At 52.9% G+C, this 19,082-nt stretch overlaps 1 protein-coding gene across 1 annotated transcript; it reads right to left on the reverse strand.

The window, feature by feature from the left end:
- Nucleotides 1–1,614: 1,614 nt before the first annotated feature.
- On the reverse strand, nt 1,615–13,720 carry LOC121038535 (keratin, type II cuticular Hb5-like). Its single transcript, XM_040488046.1, has 9 exons — nt 13,202–13,720; nt 10,295–10,503; nt 8,746–8,806; nt 8,060–8,155; nt 7,149–7,313; nt 6,788–6,913; nt 5,662–5,882; nt 3,172–3,203; nt 1,615–2,462 (listed from the first exon to the last, which is right to left on the reverse strand). Exons 1-9 carry the CDS (start codon nt 13,622–13,624, stop codon nt 2,311–2,313), a joined length of 1,485 nt encoding a protein of 494 aa, XP_040343980.1. The 5' UTR covers nt 13,625–13,720; the 3' UTR covers nt 1,615–2,310.
- Between the last annotated feature and the right edge of the window lie 5,362 nt (nt 13,721–19,082).

Below are 19,082 nucleotides of genomic sequence, written 5' to 3' on the forward strand. Positions count from 1 at the left end.
GCCAGGAGGCAGAGGCTAGGGGAGCATATATATGTACTAAGAAAGATCTTGGTCCTCTCCGGGGCCCACGTGTGTCCCAGAGGACAGACTCTGAAGGCATTAGAAGGACTGCGTTGCCCAGAGAACTGCTCCAAGGTTTTTCTATGTCTTAAGATCAAGTGTATATTCTTTTTTTTTTTTTTAATTTTTTTTTCAACGTTTATTTATTTTTGGGACAGAGAGAGACAGAGCATGAACGGGCGAGGGGCAGAGAGAGAGGGAGACACAGAATCGGAAACAGGCTCCAGGCTCCGAGCCATCAGCCCAGAGCCCGACGCGGGGCTCGAACTCACGGACCGCGAGATCGTGACCTGGCTGAAGTCGGACGCTTAACCGACTGCGCCACCCAGGCGCCCCTCAAGTGTATATTCTTTATGGCAAAATATCTTCTGCCCGGTCAGGCTGTATTTAAATCTTTTTTTTTTTTAATCCCAAATAAAATAAAGTGGAGGAAGTAGAATTCTTCCTATAAATCAAATGAAAGAAACTTGTCCATCAGAAACCCCTCTCTCCACGTCATCAGGGGGACATCCCTTGCATCAGAAGGGACTCCAAACAGACTTCCCCAGGTGGGACTTGTTGGGGACTGTCAGTTCAGGAAGAGGCCAGAGACAAAGTTCCCCAATCAAGTGCCCCGTTCAGGCCGTCAGGGAAAATGTCCTCTAACCAGAGGTCTGGATTTTATTTCTGGGTCCCCACATAATTAGCCTGTTATTAACTGCCCCATAATAAGATCTGTCCAAGATTCTTGGAGAGAAGACTATGCGAGTTGTTCCTACAGATGGTTCCAGGGGGTTCCTTTAAGTCATCTTCGTGTCTTATTTCTGAAGGGTCTGACTAGCAAGTAGGATCAGTTAGAATGCCTCCTCCAGGAGTGTTGCGATAAGCCAAGACGCTTAGTCTGAAGGAACAACTGGGGGTAAGACAGTGGAGTATTGCAATATGAATATGAACTTTGACATTCCCTGAACCTCAGTTTGAATGCTGGACTAGCTGTGTGACCTTAGTAAAGTTGCTTCACTTCTTTGGGCCTTACCCTCCTTATCTATCAAACGATGTACATGACCCATGAATGAAATACATACGCTGTGTGCCACTTAGCAGGTGCCTGTGGATAAAGGCTCCTGTCTCCTCCCCTCTTCTAGCTTTCCCTCCACCCCACCCAGGCCTGGGTGACTCAGATTGGCTCCGGCCTTTTGGCAAGGTCAAAGGAGAAATGCAAAGAGATGACTCTGATCCTGTGAGAATCAGAGAGGAAGTCAGCTCCTCGGTCAGAATTATCTGACCTTCTTCTTCTGTCTGCGCACACAAACCAATGGTTCTCAACTTTAGTTCCTACAGAAATCACCTGGGAGCTTGTTTAGATTCATATTCCTGGGCTCATCCCTAGAACTTCGGATTCAAGAGTTCTGGATGGAGCCCAGGATGTGCTTATTTAAGAAGTCCCCACCACCCCTCACCCCCATCCCGGTGACCCTGATGTATGTGGTGGTCTGTGGACCACATTTGCAGAAGCGTTGAGAAGGTCAAGGCTTTGAAGGGGGCTGGGAAAACCACAAAGGAGGCAGGCATTAATTTGTTTGCTGGGAGAAAACTTGTTGCCATCGATATTTAATCACGCACACCCAAAGAAAGAAGGAGACATAACAGGAATCACCCAAATACAAAAAAGAGAAAAAAAAAAAATCCAAACTGCCAACCATAAACCCCTCAGCTGTTAGCTTCAGTCAATCTTTCCATCCTGATGTACAAATAGCTGGGGGTCTCTCTGGGAACACACAATCTCTCAGAGTGTGAGGGGCCTCCCGGACCCCACTTGCTCCCTCAGTGCTGAGGTGACATGCCCCGCCCCTCATCCGGGGGCAAAGCACAGGTGCACCTACCCATCGCCATTCTTCTACCTGGCTCCCTGCCCAGAGGGCCTGGCGCACGGCCAGTACTTAGTAAGCAGACTTAGTAAAATGTTTGCTAACCTGAAACTAGCTGGGGAAGAAAGCGGCTGAGCATCTTATATCAAGAAGCCTTTACATGCATTTCCTGGACCACAGGGAAGGGGGAATTAACAGAGGTGGCAGTAATGTTAACACCCAGGGTTTGCACACAAAGAGTAAATCATAACTGCAATAGGAAGAAAACTGGGGATACAGTCTGGGTTCCAGCCAGGGGAAATTACTAAACAGGCATGGGAGTCTGGGAGAGAAATGATTTTCCCCTCCTGCTCCCCACCCCTGCCCCTATCAGAGGGGGGCACCCGCCGGAGTCCCCTGCCCACTAGGCAAACCGCACGGATCTCACACCGGAGCAGGCCCCCACTACAGAGGGGGAGCAGAGGGCACCACTGCTGGAAGCCACAACCCCTGGGCCACGAGGGACAGTGGCACTGAGGTCACCGCAGATCACGCCACCCTGGGAACGGCTCACACCTGTGGGAGGAGACACTGGGTCAGAATTCTCCTCCATCCCCGACACGACATGACCCAAAACCTTTTGCCACCAATGATTGACTTTCATGTTTCTGAGGGATCAGCATCATGAATCTTTAGACCTACCGGCAAATCCAAAGCCATTGCCATCTGCTTCTTGAAGGAGTGTGGTTAGCAAATTGGACACATAACTCTGCTTGAACCAGACTAATGTTGAGATGTGTTTATACAATCTTTGGGCAAAAACTGATGGGTCATAGTGAAGGAATCATCTAGAAACATGGTTGCTGGAAAAATGAGAACAGATAGATACCTAGCCTAGGGACTGTGTACACATTGGATTATTCAAGGTAAAGAGTTGCCTGCAGTGGGCCCAAGCGGTCAGAATAAACATCAAAAATGTTTCTTCCTATTAAAATATTGTGCTACTTGAAGAGCATCCTGTGTGTAACTGAAAGACTTGAGCTAATTTTGCAGAACCAGTCAGCGGGGCAGAACTTCCCCCAGTCATTCACTTATGCTTCACGGATATTCCAGAAGGCTCCACGTAGGGACCAAATATTTTGGACCATCCATTTGTCCAGATCCCAGAGACCTCAGCTCACATCTCCCCTGCCCGGTGCCCCACAGACAGAGATTCAGTCACCGATTAGATGCAACCCAATATTAACACCCAAAAGAACGATGCCCACACACACACCCAACTTACAGATATTGACGGAGCCCACGCCTTCACACAAGCTGCAGGAGAGAGAGAGAGAGAGAGTGAACATTTAGAATGGGGTTCCTCTGTTCTTGCAGCACGTCTGTTCTGGTCCATCCTGAGTGAAGAGAGCAGGGCTGAGGGGAGGGGACGTGTTGCCCACCTACCACAGAGAGCATCAGTGTCGCCACTGCTCCCAGGGACCCCAAAAGGACAGGGGAACGTTAGGTTGCAGGACCCAAAGGCCGCTTTATATGCCTTGTTTGCTTCTCGGCCATGGAAATGTGCTGTACCGGAAGGTACACGTGGGGTGCAGTGGGGTTATCCACCTTGTCCCCTGGCTGGAAGTTCCAGCATGGCCAAAGAGGTGATGGGAACAGCCACTGCCTAACTGGGACACCTTCAGGTGGGAAAGAGCTTGCCTAGCATGCTAATTGAGCCATTTTTTTTTTTTTATCCCACGAGCTTAAATGCTATCCCGGATATCTATCTGACTTGATACATGCAGAGGGGGCAGGAGGGAATGGTGGTCAAGGGCCTGGCGTCCTGGGCGCAAATCTGGCTGAGCCAGATCACTAGCTGGGTGACCTTGGACAAATCACCTAGCCTTTCTGTACCTCAGTTTCCTCGTTTATGAAATGGGATGATAATACCCCCCTTCCAGCACAGTTGCAGGCTCTACACTGCAAAGTGCCTACAGGTAGAGCCTGGCACACAGTAAATCCACTGTGTTTGCTACTAACATTATGAACATCTCATTGATGATGAGACATTTATATCACTGCCGTGGGTCCCTCCTCCCTCACGCCCACCTGCACTTTCTCTTCTACATCACCCTCTTTTTTTTAATCCCCCAGCTTCAAACCATGTCCTCCAGTAAATCTCCAGTCTGATTCCTTCTGCCCGACTGAGCACTTCAACATACTACAGCTTTTCAGCAAGGATCTATGCTTTGGGCTCACTCTCCCACCACGTGAATCTGACCCTGCCACAGCCTTGGAACTGTGCCCTTCCAGAAGATTCTAGCCAATGCCCATCATGGCGCCTGTTGCGCCACAATGCTAGCAGCAGCTGTCACCAAGTTGAGTGATTACGGCTGCTTTGTTTTCTCATTTTCTGTGTTTTCTGCAGTGAGGGTTACTTGGGTAATCCAATTACACTTGTTAAATGCCAAGAAGGGAAGATCTGTCAAAAGGTCAGTGGCCACAATATGCAAAGCTCCATACACCCAACCATCTTGTAAAATCTCATGTGTTGGAGACAGTGCCTCATGCGTTACAGAATTGAGTTCTTAATACATCAGTGATGATGATGGTGATGATGAAAGTAAGTTTCACAGCGCAAATGCCGAGTGCCTTACTGAATGTTGATGAGTGGGCCAGGGGCTTAAGCGTAAAAGGAGATCAATCTGGTGGCTTCACCCGGAGTCCTGAGGAAACGGACAGAAGAGTTTACCTCCTCTGGTCAAGCGTGACACAAATCCAGCAGCATGGCCAGCTGCCTAGGGGGCGACACACGTCAGATTTCTAATGCTAACCTGGTCAGTAAGGAGCCTCTCTGTGGTACAGCCCTGCCTGGCTACCCTGGATAGAGAGATTCTTGTTCTGACCGTAACCTGCCCCTACTGGTGATTTCCATTCACACTAACTCATTTAATCCTTGCAACAGCATAAAGTGCTGGGTTTTATGATTATCTGTTGTACAGATCGGGACACTGAGGCCCAGAGGTTCAGAGCTAGTAAGTGGTAGAGCTGGGATGTGAATCCAGGTGGTCTGGATGGCTCACGACCTGTGATCTTAACCTTTCTCTGCAACTGTCCTCCCCCCCAGTCTAGCTTGCTCCCCCGTGCTGGGACCCAGCTAGGAGGCAGTAACGATGTGGCTACCTCCAGGCTAAATGCTCGTCACTACCCCAGGTGTATAGCCACACTGCTCCTTCCCTTGCTGACTTCACTTGCCCCAGTTCTTGGCTCAAACTGTCAGCAGAGCCCGATTTATGCTGCCCCTGCCTTATCCCTACTAAGCAAGGACCCTGTGCTGGTCATTTCTATTTGCTGCTCCTGAACACGAGACTATAGGGTTCCTTGTCTGCACACGCCAAGTCAAATGGCCTTTAGCAAGTCCTCTGAATGATTCCAGCTTTTACAATCCACTGTGATGTGATTGCAGAAACCCCTTTCCAGTCAACAGGGTAAAGTAGTTGCCTTGGAATGAGCTTAGTTGCATCGGGAGGGGCAGTGTGGGAGGGAAAAGATCACCAGAGACGGTAATTTTAGCATAGCCACTACCTAGCTGTCACCTTGAACAAGTTCCTTCCCCTCTTTAGGCCTCGGTTTCCCCATCTGAAAATGGGAAAATGGTTAGACTTCTTGATTTCTAGAGTCTTTCTGGAGTCTTTCCCAGTTTGAACACTCTCTGCCTGGAGGATGATAGTCTGTCGAGGCAGTCCTCCAGCCCTGAGTGGGGATATGAAGAGACCCTAAGCCCTGTCCTCACCGGCTCTCCTCGCCCTCCAGCAGCTTTCTGTAAGTGGCGATCTCCACGTCCAGGCCCAGCTTGGAGTTCATCACCTCCTGGTACTCCTTGAGCAGACAGGCCATGTCCTGCTTGGCCTTCTGAAGGGCGGCCTCCAGCCCCGCCAGCTTGCATTTGGCATCACCGAGGGCTGCCTCGCCCTGCTGCTCTGCCTCAGCCACGGCGCCCTCCAGCTTGCACCGCTGTCAGGGAGGGGAGAAGGGGAGAAGCTTGAGAAGGGGGCCTAGTGGGTCCCCAATGGCCTCCATCAACCTATTTCACCTCTATTCCAAATGGTCCACTTGCAAATTAACTAGGCAGGGAAATAATGGCCCTTTGGAGCTTTCTTCCTCCACGTATGTGCCTCTTAATTTTATTGTAAAACTCAAGTCCCCAGTGAGCCATTAGAGGGAGGAAATGCTAGTGCTGGAACAGGACTGATAATAATTAGTGATAGGATCTTACACTTGTTTACCGTTGTTGGTTTACAAGGCACTTTCACAGATGTTGCCTATCTGCTTCCAGTTACTCTGAGCGTGTCAGAACAGGCATGGTTATTTCCCATTAAGCAGATGAAGAAATTGAGACTCAGAGAGGTTGTGGGGAATGGAATGAGGGACAAGCCATGTTCAATTACAGAGGTGCACAGACGGTGCTAGCGTGCACTGTGAACAGAGTGGTGTGGGACCAGGTCAGGTCTGTGCACCTCAAATCCATCTGGAGAGGTCGGGGGAGAGCCAGCAGAACACAACCTTCACTAGACCGCATTGCCTAAGGTATGTTTAAAGGAAAGAAACCTTGGAGGGATATGAAGGGAAATAGGAGCAGAATTCAGAGAAGGTAGACAGACCAACCCTCCCCCACAATGCTCTGTGCAAACAGTGCTTGTCGGTCCTTCAGATGCGGGTGGTTAAAATATAAGCCTCTCCAAAGACAGCAGCAGCCCCTCAAGGCAGGAGGAAAGCAGAGAGCAGATCAGAAGCAGAAGGAGAGCAGATCAGAAGCAGCAGGAGAACAGATCAGAAGCAGCAGGAGAACAGATCAGAAGCAGCATGAGAACAGATCAGAAACAGCAGGTGCACCGAGCGAGGTCTCAGCGCCCCCTGACCTGCTGCTTGGCATTCTCCACCTCTGCCGTCAGCCTCTGGATCATGCGGTTCAGCTCATTGAGCTCATCCTTGGTTCTGCGGAGGTTCTCGCCCTGCTGGCTCACCGTGGCCTTCATCTCCTCGCACTGTGGGTTGGGAGACAAACATTCAGGACCAGCCAAAGGTTGTGACATTGCTGGAGGGGTGCTGGGTCGTCACTATGAGGAGCCAGCCTGCTGTTCTACAGTGGTCCTGTCTCCTACCCCTGCTCTGCTTGGGCCTGTGATGGAGCCCCTCTGAATGCGTGGGTGCATTTCCCAGAGAAGCTTCAGGTTCTGGCTATCTTCCCTGCCCAAAGGGCAGCTCGGCCCTCCAGTTCACCTTGGTTTGGTACCAGGACTCCGCCTCGGCCCGGCTGCGGCTGGCGATGTCGTCATACTGAGCCTTGATCTCGGCCACCACCGAGTCCATGTTGAGCTCCCGGCTGTTGTCCATTTTGACGACCACCGAGGTGTCAGAGATTTGTGACTGAAGGAGGTAGATTTCCTGTAGGAGACAGCAACCAGTGCCCTCAGCTCCAAATCCCCCTCTGATTCCCATTGCTGTAGGTAAAAAACCATCCCCACCTGAAGCTTTAGGAAATAAAATTGGAGAATTCCAGAAGTGCAGCTCTAGCTATCTGCATAAATCTAATCAACCAGACAATGGACAGATTTAGAGTCCTGGGTTTTCTAATGAACTTTTCATACTACCTGAATTAATAAGATATTATTACACCTATATACCCACACCTGTATTGTCATATCTCCACTTCATGCTGTGCTGTGTAGATAGGCAATGAATCACAGTCCTTCAAATCATCTGTGTGGGGTTTTTTTTGGGAGGGGGGGAGAGAGAGAAAAAGAGACAGAGTGTGCAAATGGGGTAGGGGCAGAGGGAGAGAGAGAATCCCAAGCAGGCTCCACACCCAGTCAGAGCCTGACGTGGTACTCGATCCCACAACCATGACATCATGACCTGAGCCAAAATCAAGAGGATGCTCAACGGACTGAGCCACCCAGGCGCCCCACAAATAATTTTAAAGGAAGGGAGTCACCCATTTCCATTTTGAAAGGAAGCCTAAGCAAGAGAAAAATCTCCTCTGATCACAGAAGGAAAGGATGTTTAGGTCCTAAAAGAGTTAAGGATGGACAATACTTTCTAAAGCCAAAGGACCAAGACAACCCACAACTCAAAAAACCCTCTGCCCTCTCCTCCCTCGCTTGCTCTTCTGGAGAAGGGGAGAGACTCACCTCCTCATAGAGGGCCTGTAGGAAGCCCATCTCCTCCCTTAGCGCCTCCACATTTGCCTCCAGGTCAGCCTTGCGCAGGTAGGCACAGTCTATGTCCTGGTGGACACACATGGGAAAGGGTGGAACAAGGGTCACTCAGGGCCCCTGGACCTTTGCCCTCTATAGGGGGCCCTGAGGCCATGTTCTGTCCCACTCTTCTCCTATCACAGAAACATCCATGGGGCCACCTCAAATAGGGAGTAGAGAGAAGTCTGACCTCGACAGACTTTTTTCTCTTTCCTCCAGAATTAGAGACCTTCCTGAAGCGAGTAGCCTAATATCACAGCCCAAAATGCCAGGCTGCTACTACTAAGCTAGATCGGCCCATGGAGCATGTCACGTGGTGGCCACAGAGCCATGAGTGCGCCCCACCCACAGGCCGTCCTTGGCACCCAGGCTGGGCAGCATCCAAGTAGCTGACTCTCGGGCCCGAGGTCTCACCGAGCTGCTGTCTGGCTGATTAGCCACAGTGGTCACTTACTCAGTCTCCCTCTCATACGGGCATTGCCAACCAAGTGGCCCCCATTGGTCAGAGGAGTCGAGTGCCTGGCCACCACGACTGGACTGCCGCAAAGTTGGCAAGTTGCTAGTCTCAGAGGTCCAGCATCTAAGACTTCACTCTTCCCCATGTGGGAGGACTCACTCACCTTCTTCAGCACCACAAACTCATTCTCAGCCGTGGTCTTGAGGGCCACTTCTTCTTCATACCTGAGGAGAGAGAGCACAGATGGAGAGGCCCTTGGGGATGAGGGCTTTGGGTGGGCCAACCAAGCCCTAGCTGTTCAAGACTCCTTGGTTCTGCCCTTGACTTGCTGTGCGCCTTGGGGAAAGAGGCTTGGTCTCTGTGGACTTCTATTTTGCAGTCACGAAGAACCCACCAAAAGGACACTGGACATGAAGGTCAAGCCTCTGGTTTCTGGTCCAAGCTTGGACTGAAGTTTCTGAAAAACGTCAGGCAAGCCATTTAATCTCTCTGCGTCTTGGGCTACATTGCCTGATGTGCAATAAGGCATGCTGGAAATATTTGTGGGATGAGTGAAAGAGAGATGCTCCAGGGGACAGGGGGTGTCTTTCAACCCGAAAATTGTACAAAACGTAAAGCTCCATGAAACCATCCCTGTGATGTTCTCTTCCCTTCCCCCAATACTCAAGGACTTGAAATCCTGGAAGCACCCCATTATGCCCTGACTGCGGGGGGGGGGGCGCATTTCTACAGCCCTCCTGCACCGCCTGGCACATTCTCTTGTGCCTGCCCATGAGGTCATTCCTGCGGCAGCCCTGCCCAGCCCACAGGGATGACTAGAGTCCTCATAGCATGATTTTCACGACTTTTTAATGACAGAGTAATTTGGGCTGCTATAAACTCTGGGCTATGTAATTACTGGCCCTCACACCCCACCCCCCCAGACTGGGAGACAGGCCTTGACACCTGCAAACAGAATTGTGTCTGCATTTGCATCCCCCCAAGGAAAGTGTAAACCCATTGCTGGGTCCATCTGGATGGTAACACCCGATCTCCCAAGATCCGAATTCCAGTTACTTCCAATTAGAATGATCAGGACAGATTATGTCAGGATCACCTTTCTCTCCATCCCTATCAACAGGGAAAGAGGAGCAAGGTGTCAGTGACCCGGTGAGTTTAAACTAGGCAATGGCCAACCTAAACAAGTCAGGTTACAAGGGAAGATTGACGCGGGCCTTTGAATCGCAGAGCCTTGCAGAACAAGAGCCTGGTGATTGATCCACAGAGTGAATAAACGACTTCTCCAAGCTTATTGGCTATCTTGAATGGCATTGGCCGGATCATCTTGGAGATACCTCCCCGGGGACCTTTCCTCTCCCCACATCCTAGTGCTGACTGTTCCCAAGTTCTTTCCTCCAGTCTGTTGACCTCTCTCTTCCCATTCCGTTGTTGTTCCTCTCTCTGTGTCTCTAGGCCACTGTGTGCCCTGGATGTGTGTCCTACCCTCCCAGGCTGGGAGTACCTCTTCTCCCCAGTTCTCTCCCCCTTTCCCAGGATGGGGCTACAAGCGCTGGGAGCTGAGACCAGATAGAGCAGGCTGAGAAAACAGAACCATCAGAGAGGTAGCCTGGGCTGGCCCTGACCTTCGGCCATCCCCACCTCTGGTAGAGTGGTGTGGACCCAGCCAAGACCTGCCCCACACCCATAACCACCCCCAGCCCGGCCGCACTCACTTCTTCTTGTAGCCCTCCAGCACCTCCTGCACGTGGTTGAGCTCCGAGGCCAGCCTCCCGCTGTCGGCCTCCACGCACTCGGCCTCCCGCCTCAGCGTCTCGAGGTAGCCCTCGAACAGGGGCTCCAGGTTGCTCTCGCAGCACTTGCGGTTCTGGTAGAACTGCCACTTGGTCTCCAGAAGCTTGTTCTGCTGCTCCAGGAAGCGCACCTGCCGCCCAGGGTGGAGGAAAGAGACTCAGGGGGAGCCCTGAGCCCTCTCTGCCCTTGGGAATGATCTCTGATCCGCAGCAGGCTGTGACCTTCCCCCAAAGGCCAAATCATTGGGCAAAGTCTGAAAGTGCAGGTCACGGCTGTTCCCCCAGGAATGTTCCCTCACCCTATCCCCCTCTCCCACTAGAGCACACAATTTATTTGCGGTATTTATTCTGCACAGAATGAAATAACATCTGATCTTGCAAAAACACTCTCGACCGTGTGTGGTGGGCCAAAAATGGCTCCTCAAAGATGTTCACGTCCTAATCCCTGGGACCTGTGAATCTGTTACGTTATGTGGCAAAAGGGACCCTGCAGGTGGAATGTAGGTTATGGCGCTGAAGATCAGGAGATCTGGAATTATCCAGGTGGCCCCAAGGTGTCATAATGGGCCTTTTAAAGTGGGAGAGGAAGGGGGCGCCTGAGTGGCTCAGTCGGTTGAGCATCCGACTTCCACTCGGGTCATAATCTTGCGGTTTGTGAGTTCGAGCCCTGTGCCAGGCTCTCTGCTGACAGCTCAGAGCCCGGAGCCTGCTTCGGATTCTGTGTCTCCCTCTCTGTCTGCCCTCTCCTGCTTGCGCTCTGTCTCCTTCTCTCAAAAAAATAAATAATAAACATTTTTTAAAAGCTTTTAAATAAAGTGGAAGCAGAAGGCAGAAGAGTGGAGAGGTGCACAGAAGGAAGAGGCGGAGGAGAGACTTAAAACCTGAGGCAGCCTTGGCCACGATCACCGGCTTTGCAGGTGGAGGGAGAAGGAGCCTGAGTCAAGGAATGCCAGTGGCCTCCAGAAACTGAGAAGGAGCTCCAGCCAGCCAGCCAGCCAGCAAGGGAACAGGGACCTCAGTCCTACCATCACACAGAACGCAATTCTGCCAAAAGCGTGCATGTCCCTGAAAACAGGTCTCCCCTAGGGCCTCCAGAGAGAAATGCAGCTATGCCAACACCTTGGTTTTGACCTCATGAGATAAGAAATTTGTATTGTTTTAAGCCACTAAGTTTGTGGGCATTTTTATGCCAGTGATTTAAAAACGCACCCACCACGACTCTCCCTCACTCTGATCCTGGGGCAGGAGAGCCCATCCCAGGGACCCTGGACGGGGAATGCGGACACCTTCCCCTGCCTGACTCTGCCACCAACCGGGCCCCTGTGCCCCACTCTCCCGGAGCCTCATTGTAAACCGAGGCAGTGGAAATGCATCAGCAATGTCCCCTGGCGGGCCCCAGGCTCTTTCTGCCCTGCAGGCACGTTTTACTTGGCCCGCAAACCGTGTCATAGAAATCTGATTTGTTGCCGACGTTTAATAACTGAATAATTTCAGGCAAGAATCTGGATCTCGGACCGGAACTGACTGCTCACACAGAGACTGCATACCTGCGTGCTGTCCAAAAGGCTACGTGCAAAGGTCCTTGCATGTTCGGGGACCTTACTGTGCTTTCAAGCAAATTAGGCAAAGGGGCCACTCCAGGCAGACACAGCCTCCTTCCAGGGCATACAGCCCGGTGAGCCGAGCATGGGCTGGATTTCAACCTCATCCCACCGCCCTTGGTGGGTGTCCTTGCATAATGAATGACCCACACGATGTGCTGGCGGAAGAGACGAGCCAGCAGCATGTGAAGAGTAGGTAGGTGTCCAGGGGCGCCCGGTGGCTCAGTCGGTTGAGCATCTGACTCCAGCTCAGGTCATGATCGCATGGTTCGTGAGTTCGAGCCCTGCGTCTGGGTGCTGCTGACAGCGCAGGGCCCGCTTCAGATTCTCTGTCCCCTTCTCTCTCTGCCCCTCCCCTGCTGGCGCTCTCTCAAAAATAAAGGAACATTAAAAAAGAAAAAGAATAATGGACAGCACCTTCACGTGCAGAGATGCCTATTTCTGATGGTGGCTCTTAGCAGAGAGCAAGGCCTCCATGCACCGTTACTCTTGTGTGTGTCCGCTTACAAAGACCCTTGGTGTAGATGTGCACAGCACTCGGCCCTAGAAGGGGACCCTTTCCTCTCCTGGACTTCAGGGGCTGTCTTCCCCCAGAGAGGCTCGCCGAGGGGGTGCCACTGAGTTGGAGGACACCAGAGCTATGCATCCAACCAGAAGGTAGGCTCAGAGACCCCAGTATCTGAAGAGTGCAATCCAACAGCCCCTCCGGGGGCTGCCCCCTTAAGTTTCTCAACTCACTGTGTTTAATCTGTGTAACATTGGGTGGGGAAAAGCGCCTGGGGCAGAAATCCCGGGAACTCACAGCCTTCCTACTAGAAGGAGCAGGAAAGGAGCTTCTGGCCCCTCCTCATCCTGGATCCTTTCACCCCGGGGAGGGCGGCACCTCCACACAAACCTAAGCAGACATCCCACCCCACCCACCCCCCACCCCCCACGGGGTGATGGCTGAGATCCCGAAGATGGGGCCACAGACACACACGCAGCTCTTGCTGGGCAAGGAAGCCGCCTCAATAAACTTCCCGTTCTGTCTGGTTTCACATTCATCGTTGCGTTTGACTCTCCTGGTAGCATTTGAAAACCAAGAGCCCGATTCAGTCATGCTCCCAAGGCCACGTGCTGACGGGTTGCAGGCCTGGGACTCAGAGAACGCGAAGACGGCTGGTCATTGGGCTCCAAGTCCCTCGCCCCTTCCTGTGCCACAGCCCCAGGGAGCAGCCCACAGACCCACCTTGTCGATGAAGGCAGCAAACTTGTTGTTCAGGCACTTGATCTGCTCCTTCTCCTGGTGCTTGACGCACTGCGCATTCGGGTCAAGCTCCAGGTTGAGGGGCGTGAGGAGGCTCTCGTTGACCGACACGCTGGTGATGCAGGGCGGGCTGGGTCCACAAAGTCCCCCTACGCGGTAGCCAAAGCTGCCCCCGCTGCGCAGGGGCCATCCACAGCTCACCGCCATCCGCGGGGACCCCACTGCGCACAGGCTCCGGCTGCCAAAGCCCCCGAGGCGCCTGTAGCCGGGCCCCCCAGGACTGCCCCCGCGGTAGGCCATGGCACTGGAGCAGCTGTGGGCCGACGGCTTGGGCAGGACGGCAGAGCAGGAGCTGAAGTTCCTGACCCCGTAGCCGGAGCGGATGCGGTGGGGACGGCTGGCCATGCCTCCGCGGTGCAGGGCAGTGCAGGGAAAATGGAGAGGCCCGAAGCACACAGGTCTCACGCTGGAGACCTGTCCGTGCCCCTGCCTTTTTATCAGGCAGACGACGGGCCTCCCAACAACATAAAAGGCAGGAGAAAGTTATTAAAGCTATTTATGAGCGTGGGAACCTCCCGCTAGGCAGACCGAGAAGGAAAGCTGAAACTTGTCTCCTTTAATGAGCATCTCAGGGAGACCCTGCATCACAATAAACCTGTCCCCTGCCTTTGCAACCCCACAGGCCTAGACATATCTATTTGGCCCCTAATTCCCCTCCCACCCTGTGAGTCCACCTGGGATCATTATCCCACAGGGGCAAGTGGAGGCTTGGGCCAGCACATTCCTGAGACTCGAAGGGTCCCATGTCCCATAAGGTCCCACGGGCCCGTCCTTGCAGGCAGATCACGTGTTTCCCCCCCTAAGGCTGCAAGGATGCCTGGCTCATCTTTCCAGGGTGAGCACAAGTAGAGTGAACCCTTCAAGCCTTCCCTGCGCCTGCTTTGCCTACATTCTGTCTGACAGTAGAGTGACTGGGGTCGGTACAGCCTCCTTGATTCAGAAAGCACGTCTTCTCTACTTTGATAGCCCTCGTGGTAACTGACACATAGTAGGTCCCTGGGAAGCACGGCTTGAACTGAATAGACTGGACCCAGGAAGGAATGGCCAGTGTCTGGACAGCTTCCTCATCTGGTCCACAAATAGTGATTGAGCCTCCTGCACGCCAGGCCCGGGGGCTGTCCTGGAGGAGGCGCCTCCATTCACAGGCCAGTGCTGAGGCCCCACCAGAGCGAGGCCCTAATTCAGATGCCGAGGGAAATAAAGCTCGGTGGACAGAGCTCGCTCTTGAAGAACCTGGGTCTCACGGGGACCCCAGACAGAGGCAGGAAAGATCCATGGCAAGAGGGGGAAAGACAAGTGATCGTGTAAAGGGAATGCTGAGGACTAAGGAGGGCCACTCATGACAGGTGGAATGTCGCAAGGAGGCGAGACCCGAGGCAGGTCCTAGAAGATGGCGACATGTGGCAGAGAGAATAGAAGCAGAGGTGCCAGGGACAGCCACCACCGCGGGCCTGGTGACGAGACAAATACCCAGTTCCTCAGGTCCTTTGCAAAACGGAGCCGTCAGCCAAGACTGCTCACCCCCAGCCTCCCACCCCAATCGTACAGGATGCTTTCCCTGTGACACCCCAGAACAGCAGGATGGAAATGGGACCCAAAGGGGAAAACCCCCGCCTGCAGCCCCGACTATCACGATACCCAAACCCCCAGCAACCCGGTCCTTGGAGTAAAGCTCTCATTACAGAGAATCTCTGTGCACAAGGACTAGAACGAGGAGTCATCTTCCAGAACTCCCTCTTGCGGGAGCAGGCTTGGGGCGGGGACATAAGAAAAGAGCCAAACAGAGCCAGAAAGAATGGGAAGGGTCTTTCCGCGCGCGCGCTCGCTCTCTCTCTCTCACACACACACACACACACACATACACACCTCACACCAGGAAGACACAGAGGACAGAATCACACTTGAGGTAAGGAGTATAAGGATGAATCCAGAGGGAGCACCGGTCTGAGATGAGGACCTGTTTCTGAATCTGGAGGACAGAGCTCCAAGGGGGAACCAAGTCTGGGGTGAGCCAGGGAGACACCCCACAAACTGTGCCCCTGCAGAAACAACTTGCTCTAGCCTTTTGCTCTTGTGGCCCCCGAAGCACGGCTCCCACACTAACCCTAACAGCTGGGAAGGGGAGCGGAGTGTGCCAGAAGCTGAGAGAGCTCCTCCGTGGGGGGACAGGAGGACCGAGGAAAGCAAAGCAGAAACCTGATGGTCTGGAGGGGCCTGTCTCACACTGGGCCCTCTTTGTTTCTTTTTTTCATTCAGCAAGGACTTATTGAGCACCTACTATGTGCCAGGCACCTTTCTATGAGCCGGGGATACCTCAGTGAATACAATACACAAAGATGTACGTTTTCGTGGGTTCCCATTCCAGGCGGAGAGATCGACAATAAACTTAGCAAGTGAATGGATTGTATATGTGATGGTGGTAAGTGTCCTAAGAAGAAACAGAACAGGAAAGGGGGACTCTACAGAAGTGAGAGGAAGATGGGGTCCAATTTTAACAGGCTGCCCTGCTCCCCATGGAGCACAGAGTTTGAGAAGCTGAGGGGACGAGCCAGTGCCAAGACCAGAGGTGGGAACAGGCCTGGTGTGAGCAAGGAGGCCAGTGTGCTTTGAGCAGAGAGAGCGAGAGGGAGGCCCGGGCGTGGCAGGTTCGGGGGATACAGGGAGGGAGCTGGGGACCAGGGGGCCGTGTGGGTTCGGGCCTGCTCCTCACTCAGCCACGCGGCTTACCTGTGGGTGCCTGAGCTGCTTCCGGTCCCAGCACTGCGCGGGGAAAAATACAAGCAAACTCACTTTGGTGTCTTTGGAATTGAAATGATGTGGCCCGCCTTCAAAGCGGGCCCCTCCAGAGTGTGCAGGAAGGCGTGGCAGAAAGCTTCCCACCGGTCAGGACCAGCAGCATCTCTGGTGACCCAACTACAAATGTCTGGCCTAATCTTGCTAATCTTGTGGCCGGGGTCACAGGGCACAAAGATAAGCACCTGGAACCTCCTTCTCCACAAGGGCCTACTCCCAGGATTAGTAAATATGTTCCTGTATTCCTGTATCGTAAAGGAAGCTCACTGTGTTAAAAAAAAAAAAAAAAAATGCGAAATCCCCCCCGGGGGGGGGGGGGGGGGGGGCCGGGGGGGCGTGCACTGAGCGGGTGGGGAGGCAGTGCACTCTGATAGGGAAGAGTACTTTGTCACTGGGATGCCTGGGTGGCTCCATCGGTTAACACCGTCCGACTTCGGCTCAGGTCACGATCTCGCGGTTCGTGAGTTCGAGCCCCACGTCGGGCTCTGTGCTAACAGCTTAGAGCCTGGAGCCTGCTTTGGATTCTGTGTCTCCCTCTCTCTCTCTGCTCACGCTCTGTCTCTCTCTCTCTCTCTCTCTCAAAAATAAACAAACCTAAAAAAGAATTTTTTTTAATAAAAAAATAAAAACAAAAGAACTGCTCCTGCTGGGTGATAACAAAAGCTAACTGATTTTTAGTCCATTTTATTGTTGTTTTTAAATTCTCTACCAAAAAAAAAAAAAAAAAAACGCACCCCTATGGCCTCCAGCCAGGGTGGACCGGTCTCACGGCACCCCCACTCCATCCCATATAACACTGAATGTCTCAAATGCGGTAAGAGTTTATTCCTTGTTCACGGAACACTGCTGAGGGTGTAGATTTGTGGGTAGGGTGGCTTCCCCCAACATAGTTATTCAGGGACCAAGGTTCTCATAAACGTTTGTGATTCCCCAGCTCGCCCAGCACATGTAGAGCGAGCCTGTGGGTGTAGGATGCTGGGTGAATCGCCAGAGGAAAACTGGGGATCTTCTATTATGGGCCCTGAAGGTACTACATACCTGGTCTTTCCATTTTGTCTCCAGCTTAAGGACGCTTGGATTTCTTGCTGATATCACCAACATTATGAGAGTGCCCCCCCCCCAAAAAAAAAATCCAGAAGGGAGGATCTCAACTTGAATCTTCTGCTATGTTCGCTCCTAAAGGAGAGTTGGCGATTCCTGGCCGGATTCTTCAGCTGGAACGCCAGCAGGGTTGGGAGCGTGGGAAGCCCCTGAAAACCGAGAACGTGGCCGTGGATTGAGCCCTGTTCACAGCCCGCCCAGGCTGCCCTGCCTGGCATCCGTCTCCAGCAACAAGCCTTTCCCTAGCATCTGAATGTGTCTGAATGTGTCTGGCAAGCGGATGTTCTGTGGTTCGGGGGGTAGGGGAGCAGGGTGGCCCCTGAATACCCATCTACCCCCTCGTCTGCGAGTCCTTGGTCTTAGCACATCCACTGATCCATTCACTCAGCAGTTGCTTATCAAGTGTCTGGCGGTGATGTGTTGGGCTCGATGCTGGTGACCTCAAGCCGGGCAAAAGCCAGTCCTTGCCCAGTCCAGTGGCCCACAGCCTACCGGTCACAGTGGGAAGTCAAGCATCTATAGTACAGTGTGGTAACAGACATGGGCAAAGATACTGAGCTCCTTTTAAAGGAAACACCCCTGAACCAAGCCTTGAGTTGCCCAAAGCCAGGGGACAGTGTGTGCGAAAGTATGGAAGGACATTCAGCTGGCTGAGTGTGGCAGGAGGGCAGGGCGTCCCCTGCGGAGTGATGAGGGGGTTGGCAGGAGGGAGCTCAGGCAGGACCCAGGAGTTGATGCTCACCCTGCCAGCGGCAGAGGATTTCAACTCTCGGTGGCAGGCGGGTTGGGCTGGACAGTGAGGAATGGGTAGGTGGGTGGGAGGAAGGTGACTGCATGAACAATGGGATCAACTAAGAAAGAGGGTGAAGAGCTGCTTGTGGGGACATGATAAGAGGCAGAAAATCCAGCTAGCAAGCTATCATGTGAACAAAATGAGAAATAACACGGCCTGAAAGAAGACCGCGTTGGAGGGAGTGCAGAGGACATGGAAAGGACCACAAGGTATCAGAAGAGCGTGGCAGTTTATTGGATGTGGGAGAAGCAAAAAAAAAAAAAAAAAAAAAAGACAGAATGGCAAAGAGCAAGTGACCTGCCCATCCCTCAGCCGCAGCAACCCCGTCAGCCCTGCGGAAAGACGCCCCGATCGCAGCCCTGCCTGAGCGTGTGGAGAAAATCAGATGAGACGGCCGCACAGTGCACTTAGCACAGCGGTCAGTCAGTGGTCACTCGTGCTGTCCTTTCCCCCTTGGGGACCCAAGCCAGTGTGTACTAGAAAATAGCACAGACAGGGGCGTCTGGGTGGCTCAGTCAGTGAAGAGTCCGACTTAGGCTCAGGTTGTGACCTCATGGTTTGTGGGTTCGAGCCCCGCGTCTGGCTCTGTGCTGACAGCCCGGAGCCTGGAGCCTGCTTTGGATTCTGTGTCTCCCTCTCTCTCTGCCCCTCCCCTACTCATGCTCTGTCTCTGTCTCTCTCTCAAAAATGAATAAACATTAAAAAAAAATTTTTTTTAAAGAAAATAGCACAGACAGTGGGATGTACCAGCATGAGGGCAAACTATCCTGCACGTCACACTAGCTCCCGTGTGCAGGTCACATTACACGTGGGTGTGAAACGTCACACTCAGTGAAACGCTACCCCAAGGAGCAGGGTCTCTGTTCGGCTGGCGACTGTGAAAATGAAGCAGGACCTATCAAGGACACAGTGGCAGCCTCACAGCCAGGAGGCAGCCTTCCGGTTCCGTCTCCGCCTTGAGCTGGCGGTGGGGCCTGAGGACAGCCCCTTCCCCTCTCTCCGGGCCGTTTCCCAGTAAAAGGAGGGGCTGAGCCACGGCCCTATAACCCCAAACCGCTGAGTCAGCTTCACATCACGTCCGATGCACTTTACTGCAGCAGGAAAGTCGGTAACAGA

The sequence above is a fragment of the Herpailurus yagouaroundi genome, unplaced genomic scaffold (assembly GCF_014898765.1).
Source record: "Herpailurus yagouaroundi ecotype Mexico unplaced genomic scaffold, PumYag 166, whole genome shotgun sequence".
NCBI lineage: Eukaryota > Metazoa > Chordata > Mammalia > Carnivora > Felidae > Herpailurus > Herpailurus yagouaroundi.

Bases quoted from the DNA above. Each gene is read 5' to 3' on its own strand.
- LOC121038535 (XM_040488046.1), bottom strand. From the start codon at position 13,624: ATGGCCAGCCGTCCCCACCGCATCCGCTCCGGCTACGGGGTCAGGAAC. The intron at 8,156-8,745 runs GTGAGTGAGTCC...TGTGTCCACCAG, and splicing joins AGTTTGTGGTGCTGAAGAAG to GACATAGACTGTGCCTACCT. The intron at 2,463-3,171 runs GTAAGTTGGGTG...CTCCTCCCACAG, and splicing joins CGTGGGCTCCGTCAATATCT to GTGTGAGCCGTTCCCAGGGT.